The 19998-nt window shown below is 43.2% G+C and overlaps 1 protein-coding gene across 1 annotated transcript in view; it reads right to left on the bottom strand.

Moving 5' to 3' along the window:
• The window catches only part of CELSR1 (cadherin EGF LAG seven-pass G-type receptor 1), a 166734-nt gene that overhangs the window by 60261 nt on the left and 86475 nt on the right, over positions 1–19998 (bottom strand). Inside the window, exons 3-5 of the mRNA XM_082279992.1 lie at positions 15718–15940; positions 11189–11304; positions 8459–8547 (exon numbers count right to left, since the gene is read on the bottom strand). Of these exons, the coding sequence (XP_082136118.1) occupies positions 8459–8547; positions 11189–11304; positions 15718–15940 (428 nt within the window). The remainder of the gene's footprint in view (positions 1–8458; positions 8548–11188; positions 11305–15717; positions 15941–19998) is intronic.

Here is a 19998-nt window from a genome sequence, read left to right as displayed (position 1 = left end):
ATAGTTGCTTTTCCAGTTATTTGACTTCTGTTGGGGTCTGTCTTTTCCAACCAAGTTACAAAACTCATCTGGGCAACCCCGCTCTGGTGTGAGAGGTGCTCCCCAGCACAAGGGATAATACCTAATACCTAAATCTAAGAATTTAATTGCCAACCACTTTTCCTGACCGTTCAGATTAAGAAGTAAATGATACTGGGTGGTGTCCTGGATACTGTGAGGGCAGGGTCTTTCACTCAAGGTCCAGCGACTAAAGTTATGCCTAGCTGGTGGCAGCTATGTGGCTTTTCTCCAAGGAGCTGGCAATCCCTATTCAGCTGCAGGCATGTGCCTGCCTCATAAATCACCCGCAGCGCTGGCAGCCTCCTTGGCAGGCTCAGCAGGGAGAGAGAGAGAGCTGAGCAAACAAGGTGTTTGTGCTGGAATGCTCGCACAAGGTGGGAGTGGGGTAGTGCAGGGAAGCCTGTGCTGAGCCACTGTGTGATGCTGCCTGTTGGTTCTGGGGCAACAGAGTGCTGAGAACTCAGAACTTCTAACAAGAGTTGGTTCCCTTTACAGGAAAGAAAGCAGTAACCAGCACCATCTGTATCTTTTGGCACAATTGTCACAATCTGAGTTTCACTACAGCATTGTAGTGAAAGGCACTCTGCTTTTTTTTTTTTCCAAGGCAAAGTAGCAAAATCAATTGTCAGTCCTGGATACAGAATACATTTCCATAACAGGCAAATTTGCCATCATCAGAGACAGTGTGTGTTTTCAGAAGGAAGTGAGATAACCTATCTGTCAGCTCCAAAGGCACCTCGTGCAGGGGCACGTGTGCTGGAGCCAGCAGGGTCTGTGCTTGTCTCTGCAGCAGAACATCAGAGGTTGCTGCACTCATCCCATCCTATTCAAAACAAGTTGCTACATTAACCTCTCCAACACAGATCTGCACATTCCCGCTGCCTGTGACTGCCTGTGCCACTTGTGTTTATGCCCTTGGATTAAAAGGCACATCCTGCCTGCCCATGGCTGTGGATTGCAAGTGGCCACCAAGCTTCAGTTACCCACAACTGCACCAGCACATAGCCCTGTAGATCTTGATTTTTGGAGTATGACTGTGTCACCCACCCTGGTGACTGGTGGCTGCATGAAACTTGGTCCCAGATGGCTCCTGGGTGGGAGAGCAGGGGTGGACCCAAGTTTTTAAAAGGTAAGTTTCGCGTACACATGCTCAAGTTGTTCAGCACTGCTCTGCCTCTTGCCACTGTTAGGCAGTTGTGTGACACAGGCTTCCAGAATCAAAACAGAGGCTCTAGTAAAACAAAGGCAGTGATGAATGTCAGAGATTTGCCATAAAGATAATCCTAAAGATAATTCTGCCAATGAGCGGCAGACATAACGTGCCCAAGAGTATAAGAAATACAGGGGTTTTACAGGACTGTACTTTCCAACTGGTTGATTTTTCTGCTTAATTTAGAAAACAGGGAGATGCATTCTCAGCTCCCCAGAAATACAAAAACTCAGCAAACCCCAAACTCAGCAAACCTTCCCTTTACATATCCACGCTTACTAGATAAACATAGCATTTTTTATCTCAAGGTCTTTCCTTATATAGGAATTAGAGAAAGTCCATTATAGAAAGTCTTTATCTGCTGAACACCAGGCCTGTTGTAAAGTGCTTATTTCTCGCTTAGTATCATCATTTAACCCCAGCAAGCAGCTAAGCCCCACACAGCTGCTTGCTCTCTTTCCCCACAATAGAATGGGGGATAGAATCGGAAGGGTAAAAGTGAGAAAACTTGTGGGTTGAGATAAAAACAGTTTAATAGGTAAAGGAAAAGCTGTGCACACATGCAAAGCAAAACAAGGAATTCATTCACCACTTCCCAAGGGTAGGAAGGTGTTCAGCCATCCTCAGGAAAGCAGGGCTCTGTCACGCGTAATGGTGACTTGGGAAGACAAATGTCATCACTGTGAACATCCCCCCCATTCCTTCTTCTTCCCTTCAGTCATATGGCATGGGCTATCCCTCTGGTCAGCTGTCCTGGCTGTGTCCCCTCCCGACTCCTTGTGCACCCCCAGCCTCCTCACTGGTGAGGCAGTTTGAGGAGTAGAAAAGGTCCTGACTCTGTGTGAGCCCTGTTCAGCAGCAACTCAAACGTCCCTGTGCTACCAACACTGCTTTCAGCACAAATACAAAACACAGCCCATATTAGCTACTGTGAAGAAAGTTAACTTTACCCCAGCCAAACCCAGTACAATTGGGCATGACAAAAATCACACATGGAGATGATGAGTGTACATAGAGTGAAGGTGGGTGGTTCAGAACAGATCTGCAGATGCTTTCTGTTTTCTTTTAACATTAAGAGCATTGACAGATACTATCTTCGGGTACGCTCTCAATTTATGCCTCTTCGGACATCTATATTCACAGAACTTCCATATGAAATTCCTTTTTCTTACCACCATATTGCCTGACTAGCTACAGGAACAGCATCAAATGAAGCCCTGACCTGGCCTGGGATTGCTTTTTTCTTCCTGACTTTTCCTCCATGACCCTACCCTTCCTTCTACTTTATCCTGACTCCCGAGCAAGTGCAGATAAGGATCTGTTTCTCTGTTGCAAACAGCTTCATCCCAAGTCTACCTCAGGTGGCAGCAGTCCCAAACCGATATCATCCTTAAGACCCTCAGCTGCCCATAGCTTCATCTGGATCACAGCAAAGCACACAAGCTCTGTCCAACAGCACTGGAGAGCCACTGCTCAGATGGCATGAACAAATGGGAGTCACTGAGGTGTCCCAGATATGGAGGTGGTTACTTTTGTCCAAATATATACTACCCCTGGCATCAACAGCCAGTCTGTGGGCACTACTAGTGATCCACAGTATGGAGGATTTGTGGATGCAGACTTCAAAAAATAAGCTCTGCTTATTTACAGCACAGCTGTAGGGGCACGGGTAAATAACCCTTCAGGGGCAGCTTTGGCCAAGGAACCCACAGGTGAGGGAGAAAGCTGCCTTCCCACCCACTCGCTCACCTGCTGAGCAAGCACAAGGGGAGAGCTGCGGCACCCACCCCAGGTATGGAAAATAAAATACAGTGCGGGACTTGGCACTGAAACACAGGGTGTTCTGGCACCTGGAAACAGCTTTCAGCCAGTGGATGAGGGATAAAACCTCCATAAGACAGGAAGGTACTGGCAAATTCTAGAGCATGAGTGGGCTGAGAGCTAAATCTCTACAGTATTAGCTCAGTCTTTGGTGATATTCAAGCTGCAGCATGCCCCAGATGAAGGCCAGTTAACTCAAGAGAAACCACCACTTACCATAGGCAGATTTTTGAATTCATATGTGAGTCTGAAAGCAATGCACCTCCTGTTCTTTGAATTCACAACACGCCAAAGAGCAACCCTAAGCAGCCCTCACTTCTTTCAAGTTTATCTCTGAATAACTGAAGAATTTGCCTGTTTTCTCCAGCAGTTGTCTTCAGGCTAAGTACAGGTCTGGGTTCTGCCGGGTGGGAAGCTCATAGGGATGAGAATCAACAGGTCCCTACTAACTGTAACCATTCTGAAGGGGTGGGCTACTCCCAACACAGCCAAGTATCTGAAACAAAAACCATGGCACTCCTCAGTCGAAGACATTCAAGGAGGGAGAGAAAGAACAGCAGCTTACTATTGTTTATCAGATATGAGAAGAAACCTCATCCCAATTATGGAAAAAGAGTAATATTTGTACTGAATAGCAGTCTAGGAGACTGCAAGCTCCACCAGTACAGTGGAGACACTCTCCTAGGCACCCATCATTTTACACCTCTTGACCATAAAAGTGGATCCCACCACACACACTGTCTAACAGCACACAAAAGTTGTTACTTTTGTGAGTCATTCTGTGAGTCATTCAGGGCTTTTTTGTTCATCCTATTCCCCAGAATTACTGCACTGCACATCAGACACTCAGTGGTAGCTTGTTTCTATATGCTCTTAGGCTTTCTGTCACTGAGGTTAAATTAACCTGTGCTCCCTTAAAGAGACGCAGACCTACTGCCTAAAGAGCAGTAACATCCTTAAGCAACTCTGATGTTGTATATATATAAGTAAGACATGATACACAGAGCATATAAATATAAATATACAGGTACATGCCCTCTATAATTAAAAGAACATGTCCATACTCAAAACATTTTTATGTTGTGCCAAATGATGAATTCTACCCTGAGGTAATGAGTCAGGTAAAACATTAACATAAGTTCGATGGTATATCTCAAATTCTGAACAAAACTGTGTTTCTATCAGAAGTTTGGGAGAGTGGTTTGAAGTTTTCATTTAATTAAAAACACCACTCACTACTGGACTCAGTAAAATCTGCTGTTCCAAGTACTACCTACAATCATACACAATCCTGTATATGCAATGAATGCCAGACAGTTCATGTGATGTCACTGGTATTGAGCATCACTACCATCAAAAACGAGTTTGCTTCTATTCCAAACAAGTATCAGCATGGCTAAACCTGGTGACTGTCACTCATGCTGGCAGGTTCAGGAGAGTTAAACAGTGTGGATCACTGTCCTTCAGAGGCTGACTATATTCTCATAATGTGGAAAGGAAGTGTAGTACTGAGGCAAGTAGGGCAGCTGACATTGCTGCTGCCCCTTACACCAGCTACCCTGTGAACAAGCAGCAGGCTCTTTCTACTATTTTTGATCAGTTTTATTTGTCAGGCTGAAATCTTCCCCCTCCTCCCACTTTTCCATCCAAAATAATTTTTTAAATTCCATTTCTTCTAAATTTCTTATCAATATATATGCCTCTTGAGAAAGCAGGTCACCCATGGGTTACCCTTAATTCAATACCTCCTGCTGAGTTTAGTGGCTGTAAGATCAGGACCCTGCTAAGTAATGTGTTTGAGCTATCAGAGTCAGCAGTGACTTTCCTCCCCGTCTCCCCCCATCTGTCAGCAAACATCTATAATGGCAAGTAACAGGTAAACTGATACTTCGCTACTGGGAAGCTGACAAACTCCTAATACATAACTGAAACTAGATAATGGTTATAAAACACTCCTAGTTCACTTCTGCTCTCTTATAACTTCTAATTCCTCCCTCTTGGCATCTTCCCTTCCAGAAATTCAATACATAGCCAACAGTTAGTACAAGTTCCATGTGCTTCCCTCAGGCACTTCCACTGAAACCAAGTGTGTCAGCTGGTTTCCTCCAATGCAGGGAACATCCATTTCCATCACTACACAATAAATGAAACGACATTGCTTCCTTTCCTCTGATACAATCTGTTTCCTTACTGCAGTGTTTTACAGTGCTGGCACATACCAGGATTGGTAAGAAAGCATCAAATGCTTGAGCTGACAGAGAGCTGGTTTGACACCTTTCTGCAAGCACAGTGGAGCAAAGCCTGCTCTGGACTTATCTTTTATTGATGAGGCTCCAGTGTTTGACCCCAAGTGGAAGGGGACCTTCATGATATGGAGTTAATCCTAAACCATCATTTTTCAACAACACTAAAGATAAATATTACCAAGCACATCACTTCTGAGCTAAGTACAGAAAATAATTTACAGGAGACACTTCTACACTTGTTTCTTGTTTCACTGTGCTTATTAACAAACTGGCTTTATGCAGGGTGACTTTGCACACCACCAGGATGTGTGTGTTAAGAAAATAGCTGCTGCGGAAGTTTTTTAATGCAAGGCAGACAAATCAATAAATTTGATCTCTATGGATATCTGGGATGATGATTATGCATTTCCCACGGACAACATTGGCAAGAGACGTCTAAAAAGGAGCAAAGACCAGAAGCTCCCCAAGCAAACAGCAGAACGGAAAAAGGAGCGAGGAGCCCCAAAGGGATGCTGGTGCAGGTAGTCCCTGTGGCCCTGTTACCAGAGATGGGATGCTGCTGCAAAATGCCAGCAAGAGACAGAGGCAGACAGGAAGGAGGAGAGTCCAGAAGGGCCTGGACGTGAGGATCAACCTCACGATGAGCTGGAGACGGAGGAGGGGAGGGAGACAGCTCAGGGGAGATCCGCCTGCTCAGAAAGGTTGCACAGTGTCTGAGCAGAACAAAGGGGCTGTGTAGCCTTGAGATGATGAACTGACACTGCAGTAGGATTTTGGAAGAGCGGAAGGATGCAGTACCTGCAAAATAATATGTGTGCATAATTTAAGGAAACTCATGAGTTTTGGTACTCTGTTGTTCAAACATCTCAACTGTGTCAAGTTTAGACAGAGCATCCCATTTTTCTTGGCACAACTCGAATCCCTAAATTATCTGTCTTTTCAACCTACTCACAGGAACTTCTAGCTTTGTTAAAACATGAAGTAGCCAAGAAACTGCTTTACAAACAAATACCAGCTGAGGCGAGGGCTTAACCCTGGGGCAGGGTGCGGGGGCAGCCCGGCGGGCAGGGCTGCAGAGCTGCCTCCAGCTGTCACTGCCCTGCAGCACCCACTCCCTCTTTCACTACTGGAGAGCTGGTGCATCATATGCAATTCTCAGACATGCTGGGAAGTCCTGAGAGCATGCTGAATACATACTGGTGAGCATATCCTACTTGTGCCATTTGCTCAATATTGTGAGCTGCCCCCTCCAGCCCAAACTTAATCATTCTGCAAAAAATACTGCTAAGGGGAAGGTGATGACCTCGGTCTCTCACACGGACAGCAAAGGGCACGGTGCTACTCTCCACACAGTGACCCTGCTTTTCATCACTTTCATGTCACGCAAGTGGCAAAGGCAGTGAAGTCAGCAGTGTTTCCTGGTGTTTCCCTCTGCTCTCCCTCTCTGCCCTGAATTTCCTCCCGTTCAGTGGAGACTGGCTCATTTCACTTCAAAAAACTGGGGCAGAAGAAGAAAATGATGACAGGACACACATGTTAACAACGAGAAAACATCAGCTGCTAACATGGCTCACCTACCAGTCTGCTTGAACTGCAGAAAGCCCTGAAAATGAGGCAGGGGTCTATTTTTAACATCTGTGTCAGATCTCTTTGCCTTTTAAAGAGTGTCTTTCTGCTGCTCGGGCCCCTTATCTGCTCAATGGCACTTCAGAGAGCTGCTCCAGCAGCTCTCCCTGTGCTCAGGAGCCTGAAAGCTGGAGTGTCCCTCCACTGCCTCAGCAAGTGCTGTTCACTCTGCTAGAGTCAGCCTCTAAGAAATACGTACACATGGAAAGAGGGCATACTGCAGATTGTGAGCAAGAGCCTCACCATGTCCACAGATGCATGCATGGCAACACACCAAGTTTCACTTTTATTTCTCTGGGCTCCAGACAGCAGAGTATATAACGTATCTTAAGCACAAAACTTAATTAAGTTTTAAAATTTTATTTAAAAAATATAAAATACTAACAGAAAGCTTTTCATTGCCTTGATAAAATATCCTTAGGCTAGGAGACCCTATCTAGGAGTCAGAATAAAATTTTAATCCTCCCATTCAAACTGCCACACAAACTGTGATGAAAGGATGCAGCACTGGGAAATAAAGAACTTGCTGACCATATTAATCCTTCATCTTCCATTCAGCTTCCTACACCAGTATCCTGTTTCCTTTTTAACAGCCAACAATGCTTCTCTATTTCCTCACATGATCCCCCATAATACTGTCATGTCAGACTTAAAAGCAATGCTTCTTAGTCACTAAATGAATTCTCTAATTTTTGTTACGGTTTATAGAAGATCTCTGATATCTACCTGTAAACAGTGACACTGTACACTCTAAAAGCCTACTTTCTGGTTCATCATGAAATGGCTGCTTTGCACAGAGAGCCTGCAATCCTTTTAATTCAGTCAGACTGACCCCATGACCAAGTGACAGTGACCAAGGGTGCAGCTGAGGGACAGGGACCCCAGAGTCCACCTCTGAGTGACAAGGACAGCATTCAGTGATATCTTTTGCATTTCTCTTGTGTATCTTTTTATAAAGCAGACAAAAAATTACTGAGTAAGACAGTGCTTTATTACTGATAGGTGTGAACCATTTAATAATCATATTTTCCAAACCAGAGAAGCTAGTGCAAGCTAAACTTGTCATTTGACACAAGAAAATACAGCTATAGAGAAGAATTTTCTTTGTTTCAGAAAATTCTACATTAATAGTTGGCTGTTATTACACTGAAGGCTCCTCCATAGCACAACTCCTTAACAAGATACAAGTGAATCAGTTGGTTTAGATACACTGACACTTGTAACAGTTTAAAAAACTGAAAATTAAAATAGTTCCAAGTACCTGATGTACTACGTCTGATTTTGCCTTCCCGGGTCAAAACTCAAAAGCCCTATGAGAGAATGTTTGTCCCAGGCAAGGTTAGCAAGACTAGTACCATTTGTGCAGAGCTATAGCAATGTGCCTGGTTAAATAAATAAAATTCAGGTCACCTGCATATGTCAGGTCAGAGCTAGATGACCCACACCTCTGTTGCTGTATAAATAGTAGGGTTATCACCAACACAGTCAGTCTTACCTTATTGTAGTACTGCACCTGAACCGAGTGCCACTGCCCATCGCTGACCCCTCCCGCAATGAACGGCGCCACTGTAGTGGTTGTCTCTCCTGCAAAAACAGGGAGAAGGGAAAAAATAAGTCACCATCACTGCAAGAAACACAGAGAGACTCTCATTGGGCACACATGCAACTACCTTGCTTCATCAGGGGGGAATTTGGGTTTTGTCCTGCAAGACAATAAATATCCCCAGTTTCATGGAGTTACTCTGGTGCACAAAAACCAACTTCTCGTGCATTTGGGTGAATTATGTTTTTTTTTATCATGTTTCTGTAAAGCATGGTAGCAGATGCATTAGGTAGATACAGCTGTTGCTGAAGTGATCAGCTGAGGGAGAAATGTACATGAATTTCTCTGCATTTCTGCCAAAATCACCCTTTGAGGTTTTTTTACTATGATGACTATTGTGATGGGATATCTTGTCAGGGAAGGGAAGCCTACTACCTGTTAGAGCTGAGAAAGCAAAATCCAAAAGTACCCATGGTAACCTTGGGCCCAGCAAAATTTTACCAGTGATTAATGAAATTATTGGCAGCCTTTAGGTATTTAAATTTGAAAGCAAGACGTTGCCATTGCAATTGGAAAGCTGAAGCTTTTAAGCCAGGACTGAGTCAGCAGAATCAGCTCAGTAACCAGGCATATCTGTTTCGAGGTAGCAGCAAAATAAACATTCATGTTGAAAGTACATAACAGGCCTGGCACAGAGAAGGGATTGCTCGCTTTTGCCTTTTTTTTTTTTTAACAGTTGGAAAATTCTACATAATAAACCACAGGAAAAGTAACTCCCCCCTGTAAGCTAACAAAGCTCATAGTATTGTTAAGCTTAAAATGTACTTTCAACTCTCTATCTGCAACAAATACCTAAGTGAAGCATTATTCTTGTGTCCCCTACTCTCCTTTAACTCTCATCCCTCATATTTCTGTTATTTAAACAGTACATATTTCAGCTTAGCATGTATGACATCCTGCTGCGACAGTTTTTATCATATAGTGATAAAATCTGTACTAATAACTGGGCTTTTTACTCAGCTATCAAGTGTCTGAAAAAGAAAGATCACTGTTCTGCAATCTTTTTGCTTTGCTTTCTGTGAAAAAGTTGTTGCGACAGGTAATAAAGTGAGATCAGGTGTCCAAAACTTGGACTGTTCGTTAAAAGCCACTTAAAACTATAAAACATAAACCATTCTCCTTCCAAAGAAAATACCATTTGTAATATGCAGGACCAGACCTGCTCTCAGGTGCAGCAGTGCAAATCTAAATTTAGTTTCATGTATCTTAAAGGAGTTCTTTCACATTCAAATGCATACAAGTGCAAGCAGAATTTATTTTTTTCCCATTCATCCTCAGGGTACCTTCCAAGCAATTTGGTTCAAGTTTAGACAGGCGGAGCAGAGCTACAGAAGAAAGCACATCTCTCTGCAGCACACTATTTCATTACACTAATCCATTCAGAAACCTGCCTTAAAATGTAATTTGGACAACTTTGAGGTAATAAAGGGGAAATGTAACCGGATCTCTTCAACCCAAAGGGCCCAGATATTCACTTAAGCATTGCTGGTAAATCAGTGGGGTCACACAGGATTTACCATGGGGTCTGAGGTCAGCAGCCATCACTGGTGATGAGTGTGCAACGCCAATGTGGGCTGTGCTTCTGCTTCTATGGCTTTACTGCTTGCAATGTCTCACTCTCCACAAAAATAAAACAGGAGGTGACTTGAGCCCCCATGTCTATCCTGAATATGGATAAAGGGAAATAGCAGGATTAGCTCCTGAATTGCGTGCCCAATACAGAGGCATAAACATCTCACTTGACCTACAGATAACTCCACGTGACTTACAGGACAACAGCCCTCCCCAGATATTTGTCTTTGTCTCAATGGAAAAATACCTTAAACCTGAGACAACCAGAGGTTGTCTGCACTACTGAGATTTCGTTTAGTCACCAAAGCCTTGCCACTGAAAGCACAGATCTGCTTCTGGGGATATGTACTGCCTGATCTTTGCCTGTCAGCCCTCCCCTCTCTTCTCCTACAAGCTCCAGAAGACACTGGCTTAGTCCTAGTGCAGAAAGCAAGCAAATGCCAAAGCTGCCACTTGTTGTTTCCTGGCCTACTGTAGCAATGAGTGGGCAGCTAAGCTCTCCTAAATTTGTTGTTGTTTATGGCTTCTTCTAAGAGGAGATGCTTCTCCAGTGCAGAAATGCATTCTAGAGACAGCACTGCTCCTCCTCAATCCCTAATGAATGACAGGCAGTTTTCACTTCTGCTAGCTTTTCCTTTGGCTTGCATGGATTATTTAGATAACATTTATGCACCTATGTTCCTCTGATGGTGTAGTGTAAAAATGCATAAACACACAACACTTATCACAGTGTGATAAAGAGAAGTCTCATTTAAGCAAACACTGGCTTGGGGGCCAACATTCAGGCTAGCCCCAATCTTTTATAGTAGTCATAAACTCTGGCTTTTATAACTGATATGTTGACAAGCTCCTGCCTACGACCGTGAGTGTAATCACCACAAACCGCTACAACCTAGAGTACACCCGGCATCAGTTGTGTACTGTGCAATGTCAGCCAGTAAATTAATGAGGCAGCAAATAGCCATATAAAATCACTGAAGTGCATTTCCAAACAGCTTGAGAGGACCTTCTGACCTCTAGCAGAAACGCTCAACTCAGATGAGACCTCACCTGCAGAGAAGGTGAGCTGGATCTGCTCCTCAATGATCTCCAGGGCAATGAAGTCATGCTTCTCGTTGAAACGCCCATTGTAGAGGAGGAGAGCATTCCTCTCCCTGGTTGCAAACCTAGAACACAGAGACATGGAGTAGTTTCTGCTTAACAGCTTATGGATTGAAAACTGATGGTCAAGTCACCCAGAAGAAAGATGGCATTGTGTTTAGCAGAAGAACAAGCCTTTGAATCAATCTTCAGACAGAAAATTGTAAAACTGAGGAGTCAGCCACAGAATAAATCTACTCTTTCACAATCAACAAGGCAAGCAGATGGGAATTACAGAAATCTACCCTGCAGAGGTCTGCTGACCCTCAGGAGGGCTAAAATTAGGCAGACACAAGATGCAACAGCAGTATCTGACACTCGCCAAACAGTAGCACTTCCTGTGCTCTGCAAACAGTCTGACAGCTAGAAAGCATTTTCACATCAAAGGGGGGATCCTTGCTGCCTGCTTGCTGTCTACATGCTACAGGGTCCTAGGACAGTCATCAACTGATTAAAAAAGCCTGATGGGGAGGTCAGGGGAAAGAAAGATAAATGTTACTTTAATAATGCCACGTAGAAAATCAGGGTTAGTCAATCAACAGGTCAGTCAATTGGAGGAAGGAAAATAAACACTTAAATGATTTCACTAAATCAGCACCGATAGGTGCATTTTGGTTTTATTTTTCTTGTGCTACTAATATGGGATGTATCTTTCTACCAGAAAAAGGGGCAACCCCACTTTTAAAAAAGGCTTGTTCTCTTTTTTTGTCAGCACAGAACATTTTTTTCAAATTTCTGCTTGTTGTGAGTATCTTATAATTTTAAATTTAATTCTCTTATCTCTGGAGAGTTGCACACAGCTTTCATCTACTCAGAAATGCAAAAAAAATTATTACACTTTACATTAACATTTTTACAAAGATTAATATTAGATTAAGAGAGAAAAAGAGAGAAACCATGGGAATTTCTTATGTTTCCCAATGGTGGTTTAGTCTGATTTTGTATTTTGAACTTCAGGAAATATGCCTGATTTAAATGAACCCACTTTTCCTACAAATGAATGAAATGCTGAACACAGCTAATGAAAATTATCTTCCACACACAATAAGAAGTGACTCTTGTGCCTGTCCTATCTTGTCTAATAGCAAAACTCTCATGTGATGCAACAAAACCCACATTCAGAGAATGTGAATGAAACAGTATATTAGAATACCAGGGTTGGTATTTGAAAGAAAAAGTTTCAAAGACAAAGAATATTTTTTACCAGAAGTTGTTTGTTAGATATACGTATGTTGTGGATCACACTGAATAAAGACATTTCAGAATTTGAGCTACATGGAAATGGGAAATTTTATTAATATATTTTTTAATGTTTTTGAAGGATTATGAATTGTTCTGGTTCAAAAAAAAGAAATCACAAATTTGATATTTCCTGTAAAATACAAATTTCAAATAATATGTATTATAGTCCGTCAAAATATTAATCAATGTTTTGATTACTTTTAATCAGTTTTGAAATACATATTTATTTCTAGCTTTGTTTATCATAATATAATATTATACAAGTAAAAGGCAATCTAAATTAATTACAATACCATTGAAATATATCAATATTATCAAAAAATGGATTTAGTTTTCACTTTTCACCATGAAACATTTCATCCAAAGGACAAAAAAATATGTAAAACATTTCCCAATACTATTTTTTCATGGATAACTGCTTTATCCAAATATTTTGATCACATTTATCCACAATATATATGAGCAAAGGAAATACGAATAATACTAGTGATGCTTCTTCAGTGGGCAGGAAGATTTAGCATGATTAGCAACAACAGGAAGCTTAGTTCTGTTTGAATATATTTTCTCATATTCTTACAATTTCTTATTATAATTTTAAGTATGAAACCATTATTTATTAAACTATTACATTATTAAGCCATTTTGTATATTTCTTTATCTTTGCTCAGTTCCATTCTTTGTGACTAGTCAAAAGCAACTTTTGTATCATACTCATTGTTAAAAGCACTGCTGCTTTTGAACTTGTCTGGTTATCACCCACTAGCTGGGGGAAAAAATACTGGTCTTTAATAGAAGGGATATGTTTAATTTCATTACATAGGAAACAGAAGACTCTTTTTTAGAGAATTTTGCATAAACAATAAGAAAACCTCTCCAGTACCAGTGTCTCTTGGAGTGAAGGAGTAGTAAGTGTTGGAATTAAGCAAGGAAGATACATAATATTGGGAGCAGAAAGACATGCATGGTCATAACCTAAATACTTTAAAACGCATTTTAGTTATGAGACTGGACAATGCAAACATCCTGCTCTTTGCTAGGTGCGGGTCACGAGTCACCTGAGGCCGAGGGAAGTTGGATATCCTGGGATTTTACGAATGCTCCCAAATCACAAAATATGTAACGGCAAATCATCATCATTAGCAGTCAAACTGCTAATTCTTGCTGATCCTCACATAATGTTTTCCTCCTCCACTAAGGGATAATAAAAGCCAAAGAAATAGCTAGTGTAAATAGAAGTGAACTTCAGGTGTGAAAATCTAAATGTGTTGTCATTCCAGACAGTGTGGGATGAACCTCATGATGGCCTAGAATTCTTATAGTCACACTGAGTGGACTAAGTGGTGTTTAGCTCATGACTAAATATGCCATTGTGGTTCTAAAGATGGTGAAGAAACCCTGGTGTAAGCACTACCTTTGTACAGTACTTTGCTATTTCTCAGAGCATTTGAGTCATTTTAACTTGAAGCACCCTAAACGTCAAAGCTCTCTTTCCAAAAGCCTGAAAAATGACACCTCATGGCTGAGGGGACAAGTCAAGGGTAGTGCAGGCAATTCATGCTGGCAGCCAGCCCAGACTGCTCCTTTGTTTGCTCTCTCACTGTAGGTCTGAGAAATCCAACAGAGTCTTTTGCTCTTCAGTTTTTCTGTGTACTTAGACCTAATGCTCTAAAACAATCTTCACAGGCACAATTCTTCCTTGCCTTGGCTTGTGTGCAAACCATGTCTGTGCTTTCTGATTTAACCAAAATGTCAAGATTCCATAAAATTTCGACTTTGGGATTAAGGCAGATGAAAGATAAAATGATAGACTCATAAAATGATAGAATAGTTTGGGTTGGAAGAGACCATAAAGACCACCTAGTTCCAACCACCCTGCCATGGGCAGGGGCATTTTCTGCTAGACCAGGTTGCTCCAAGTCCCATCCAGCCTGGCCTTGGACATTTACAGGGATGGGGCATTACTTACTTATATTAACAGAACATAAGGCATGGGGAGTCCCTCCGGAATCTTATTTCAGGAAAGTAAACTATGCTGAAGGACAGTACTGAAAAACATGCTGTAAAAAAGTGATCTGGCACAGATGTGAAACACCAAGTAATGGCTGGGTGCTGGAGGGGACATAAGCCTGAAGGTGTCCTCCCTGACCACTTTCTCTGGACAGACACAAAAACAGGTCTGTCCTTGCAGCTGCTGTTACACCTGTTAAAAATTCCCCAGCCCTGCTCTTTGGGGTCAGGACTAACACATTTTGTGTTGTTTACTCACAGTTAGCTGTGAGGGAAAACCAAAAGTCAATCCTGACTGGCTAAACCATGGGAAAGCTGCAAACCTACCCCCTCCCTGGAGAAGAGGCATGTGTGCACCTGAAGCTCTGGCTCCACACCAAGCAAATCCTATGTCTGACCCAGGAAGTCTTCTCCAGAAGAGGGGTTTTTCCCAGGCAAGGGAGAGCTCTTGCCCATGACTGCGGCTGCTGTCATTGCTCCTCCTTGCCTACTTGAGCACCCCCAGGGGAAAAGTGACAGCCCAGAAGAAGACTGCCCAACATGGGGCAGATGGGATGGGGATAAGACTACTTGTGCCTGGGAGCTGGGATGGACCCAGAAGCAGGACCGCGGTATGAAGGCCAGAAGGAGCTAGGCGAGGAGCTGGATCAGATGGGGTTGTCCCAGTCCCAAGGCTGAGGACCACTGGAAAGCAAGAACCTGAGAAGGACCAGACTATGCTTAGCCATGGCCTGACATGCCCAGGTCCTCTCACAGGTGGGGAAACAGGAGACAGGAAGAGTGCTCCCAAATGAGGAGCACAATCGGATGGGTTCTGAAGCTGGGCTGAAGGTCAAGAAGCCAAAGGCCCAGCTAGTAAAAGTGTCAAACCCAACATCCACCCCGGCACTTCTGTGGCTGAAGGCTGCTGATGGGTGGCCAGAGTGGTCCTGGTGTCCCTTCTCCCCGCTCCATCACCCTGAGTTACAACAGGGAAGGTCATGAGTCAGCAATTCAGAAACATCCACAGAAGGGCAGAAAATCAAATGCTTTCAAATAACATGCCAGTGCCCTGCTCGCAGGAGTCACCGTCAGAAATCCCCACAGTGACCTTCTGGGGTAGGTCTTCGGTGGGTAACACTATGTGACAAACAGTCCCAAGCTCAAGCAAGAAGCCATCAGCCACAGAACCCTTCCCCGCTGGGACTTACATGAGGGAGACAGTGAAGTGGAAGCGCTGCCGCAGGCCCTTGAAGGTGATGAAGGACTGAGGGGGGAAGCTCCTGGTGGTCATCTCACAGTACGGCCGCTCGTACTCGCCTGGGGGGCACTCGCACTTGAAGCCCCCGATGAGCAGGTTCACGCAGGTTCCTCCATTCTTACACACCCCTGGAGCACAGCGGCCAGAGCGTGCGTTCACCTCACAGGACTCTCCTGCAAGGGGAGAAGCAGACATCAGGGAAGGTGACACCTCACCCCAGCAGCAAGCTGTGACACTCAGCTACCCAAGTGGTTCTGCTAGAGGTTAAGCTGCTTCCAAACTTCTACACCTGACCTCCCAAGCAATCGAGGTACAAGCCTGTGATTGTTGGGGTAAGGATGTTGTATCTTCTTCGAGTCTGAATTTTCAGGGAAGTGTGGGATATGATTTGCTGAGTAATCCTCTTGCAAATATCCAACAACATTGGCCTCTGGTTTTCAGATTCCTTGGTTGCTTCCAAACTGGGTGACAAATATAGAGCTGGTGACAGACAGATCTAGATGGAAGGAGGTAAAAAACCTGCACATTCCCTGTCAACCAAAATATGTGCAAATTATTTTTGGTGCTTCACTACAGCTGGAAATTGTGTAAAACAGATAAATGCTTTCACTTTGTCTTGAATGGAATTTGGCTTTGCTGCCCATGGTGGCAGCAGGGCATGGATGAGCTCATGACAAAGCTCTCAAAATTTCTATGGCAAGAATAAGCAGGATACAGATGACATATGGATTGCTTCCACCTTTTCCCACAAATGCATCCTGCAGGTGATGACCATTTTCTGAACCCTTTGGAGCAGGGCGTGGTAACTCTCCACAGAAGTTACAGATTCTGTGCGCCACTTGCTAAAGTGTTTCACCCCTAAATACTTCATCTTTATTCATCTCCAAAGCATGAAGGAAGGTGTGTTAAATACAATACTAAAGAATGCAGTGTCTTGCTTTGTGCATATGCTGTGGGTTTTTTTCCTGTGCTTGCCCAAAATCTGAGAATGAATCCCAATTTAAAAGAAGCAACGTAGAGAGGATATTCATTTTAAAAAAATCTGCTGCAGTTGGGACAAAAGCAGCTGCTGAATTAATCATTGTACAGAAAGCTAAACCCTCTGTATGAGTTAATTAGTTAACATTTGTGTTTTGACATGTGTCTTCCTATGGTATAAAGCATGTTCACATCCCACATGTAAAACTGTTCAGAGAAACTGGAGGAGGCATATAGTTGAATTTAACCAAGTAACTGTGTCTGACAAATAAATGTAGAGCAAAACTACTCAGCACAGCCAGCTGAAGGAACAGATTTCTAACAGCTCAGTGCTTGCATTATTACTCACCACCAGGTGATACAATTACATTGGGACAGGCTCTTTACAGTGGTGGTCAGCAACAGAACAAGAAGGGGCAACGGGCACAGACTGAAAAGTAGGAAGTTCCATCTGAGGATGAGGAAAAACTTGTCTCCTTTGAGGGTGACAGTGCACTGAAATGGGCTGCCCAGAGAGGCTGTGGAGTCTCCTTCTCTGGAGATATTCAAAACCCATCTGGATGTGATCCTGCATAACTTGCTCTAGGTGTACCTGCTTTAGCAGGGGGTTGGACAATCCCAACCATTCTGTGATTGATTCAAGCACAGTTAAAACCATGAAAATACATTCCTTAGGAAAGTAAAAGCAGCAGGAGCTGTGGGCAGTGACTCATTAACAAAGGCAAATTTAAATGGAAAGTTGTGCTCTATTTGCTGCCCCACAGCCCTGCTCCCACAGGTTCCCACGCCAAAGCTGCCCACAGCAGGAGGCAGGCTGCAGCCAGCAGTACTGCTGCACCCAAACCAGGATCTGCACCTCCTTTCTGGGCCAGGTTGTAAGCTGACATGGTTTGCAGCTGGTTTAGCCAATGCCCCAAGGGTAGTGATCTCTGAGATAAGGTGAGGTGGGCAGCCTGGTGGTTTTGGCTCTCCAGCTTTGCTGCCTTTTTCTTCTCACATCAGCATCACGTGCCTTTCAGACAGGTATGGTTTAAGCTGGCAAAAAGCAGGAGCAAACACAAGACTGCTATGATCAGGAGCCAGGCAAATGCACTCCCCATCCAGGTGGGCTCAGCTCTGGAGGATCGACCTGCTCTGTGCCTTACTCTGAACTATACCCATATAGCCTTGAGACCAAGTCTGTGCTTAGAGCTTTGGCACTTCAGCACTGATGTTCCTACATTCTCACTTTAACATATTAAGTGAATGCTGTGCAAATGACTTGATAAGTATCTTCCTGTTTCCGTTTATCAGCTCTACGTATCAGGCAAGATTATGTGAATACACTTTCCTTAATACTTTTAAATGCTCTACAGCATGTTTCCTTTGGAAAAAATTATACATATCATCCAAGACAGGAAATTCCCCTGGTATATTGGATATGTCATACACAGTGCACACACGCATTGGATGTTTTAGGAGGACATTACAGCAAGCACTTGTTGATGATTCACTACATAAGCACAGCCCTTATACACATATCTTGTGTACCAAAACACTCAAAAAAATGGAAAAACAAAATTCCTATAGAAAGACAAAATCCAGGCTTGTTGCTTTAAAAAAAAATTGTAGGATATTTTGTGAAATCAGCCTCTGACTCAGAGAGAGACTCTCATCAAGGCTTTCTGGGAACAGAATGATGTATTTTGGAAAAGCAAATAACACGCAGGCTTGAATACACAGAGAGAGAAAGGGTGAACTAAAAGGAGAGATTCCTGGCATTGCAGCATGCTGAGGAAATGCCATGGCGATACAGAGGTGAAATACAAAAGCCTAAGCTGGAAGTCATTGATGGCTCTGTATGAATTCTGTGATATAACAAGAATGTACAGACCATTTATTTAGATACCTGTACTTATACAAGGCATAAAACTATTTAAGACAAAAGAAAGCTTACAGAAAAGTTCTATTGAATTGTGTTTATTATTTCTTTTCATTATGATGTCTAAAGAAGTAAATTAAAAGAATATACCTCAAGATTCTTTGTCCTATATTCATTCAGCTGTAGCATCATTGATGTCCCAGTTACTAAAATTATTCTGAATTCTCTTAAGTCTGTAATCTAAATGAGAACCGCATTTGATGCATATTCTTTGATGTAGAATTTTCATATTTTATGTGTATTTACCAAAATATATTAAAATAGTGGTTTTGAAATCTCAACAGCAAATCCAAGGTGTTACTGTGATTCGAGGTACAAAGGTTACCAAAAAACCTTTTGTTTTATGCACTTAAAAACCTTAATCATAATTTTTTCCAAAAGTGCCTGGAATTATTTAGAAACAAAACATTTTTGCCTTTATGGAGTAGCGATCTGAGCAAGAATTCAAAGCACTGCTTTGATCAGGACTGGCAGCAGAAGGCACCTTTGTGTCACTCTTGGGTTTGTCACTTCCAAGGGCAGCCACCTCCCCTTGGACACATCGCTGTCCCACAGCTCTCCCCTGCAGGAGCTGTGAGGCACAGCTTAAAAACCATCCTCAGAATTTGAACCAAAGCCTGCATGGACTTGAAGGAAGAGCTGGTTGCTGGCTGGAGCTGGAGTCAGAAGGCCCTAAGGGAAGAGCTACTTGAGCAGCAGGAAAGGAAGGGAGCTGCACGCGCCAGCCTTCGGGAATGAAAAGCGCCTGTGTGCCTGCTTGCAGCTGAAGGTCGGAGGGCTGGGATGTGCCGTCAGAAGGGAGGCCTTACAGTCTGGTAGGAAAAATAGTACAGAAGAGGGAGAGCTGCTGTGCAGTGAGGGTCTGGAGGGGCTGGGGTGATAAAAGCACAGCCCAAAAAGCTGTCACACAAAGCCTGGGGTCGGTCTGTGATGTTGGCGATGGCAACATGGCTCAGCCACTCACCCAGCCCGTGAAACTCTTCTTTGCTCCTCACAGCACTTCCTTAACTAATATGATTTTATTTTTCACATTGCATTTTAGGAATCACTGAACAAACTAGTTACACATCACAGCTCTGTGAAATCCAAGCAGGGGATGTGAAGCTCAGCTCCTCCAGCTGCTAAAGCTAAAGCATGCACTGTCAGATAACACGGGCTGTGGCTGCCTGTTATCTGCTGGCAGATTCCTGGGCTTTGAAAAAATTCCGGCCCTTGCCAGAAATCAATTTACTGTGACATGACAGTAGCTGATCTTATAGGCTCCCAATTAATATTGATGACTCTTAAAGATGAGTCCTGTGGATTTTCTGCAGTCCTTTATGTTGTGCTTCC

Source organism: Coloeus monedula (genome assembly GCF_965178545.1).
Source record: "Coloeus monedula genome assembly, chromosome: 4".
Lineage (NCBI taxonomy): Eukaryota > Metazoa > Chordata > Aves > Passeriformes > Corvidae > Coloeus > Coloeus monedula.
The sequence above is the reverse complement of the archived record's forward strand: the minus strand, read 5'-3'. Positions and strand labels throughout refer to the sequence as shown.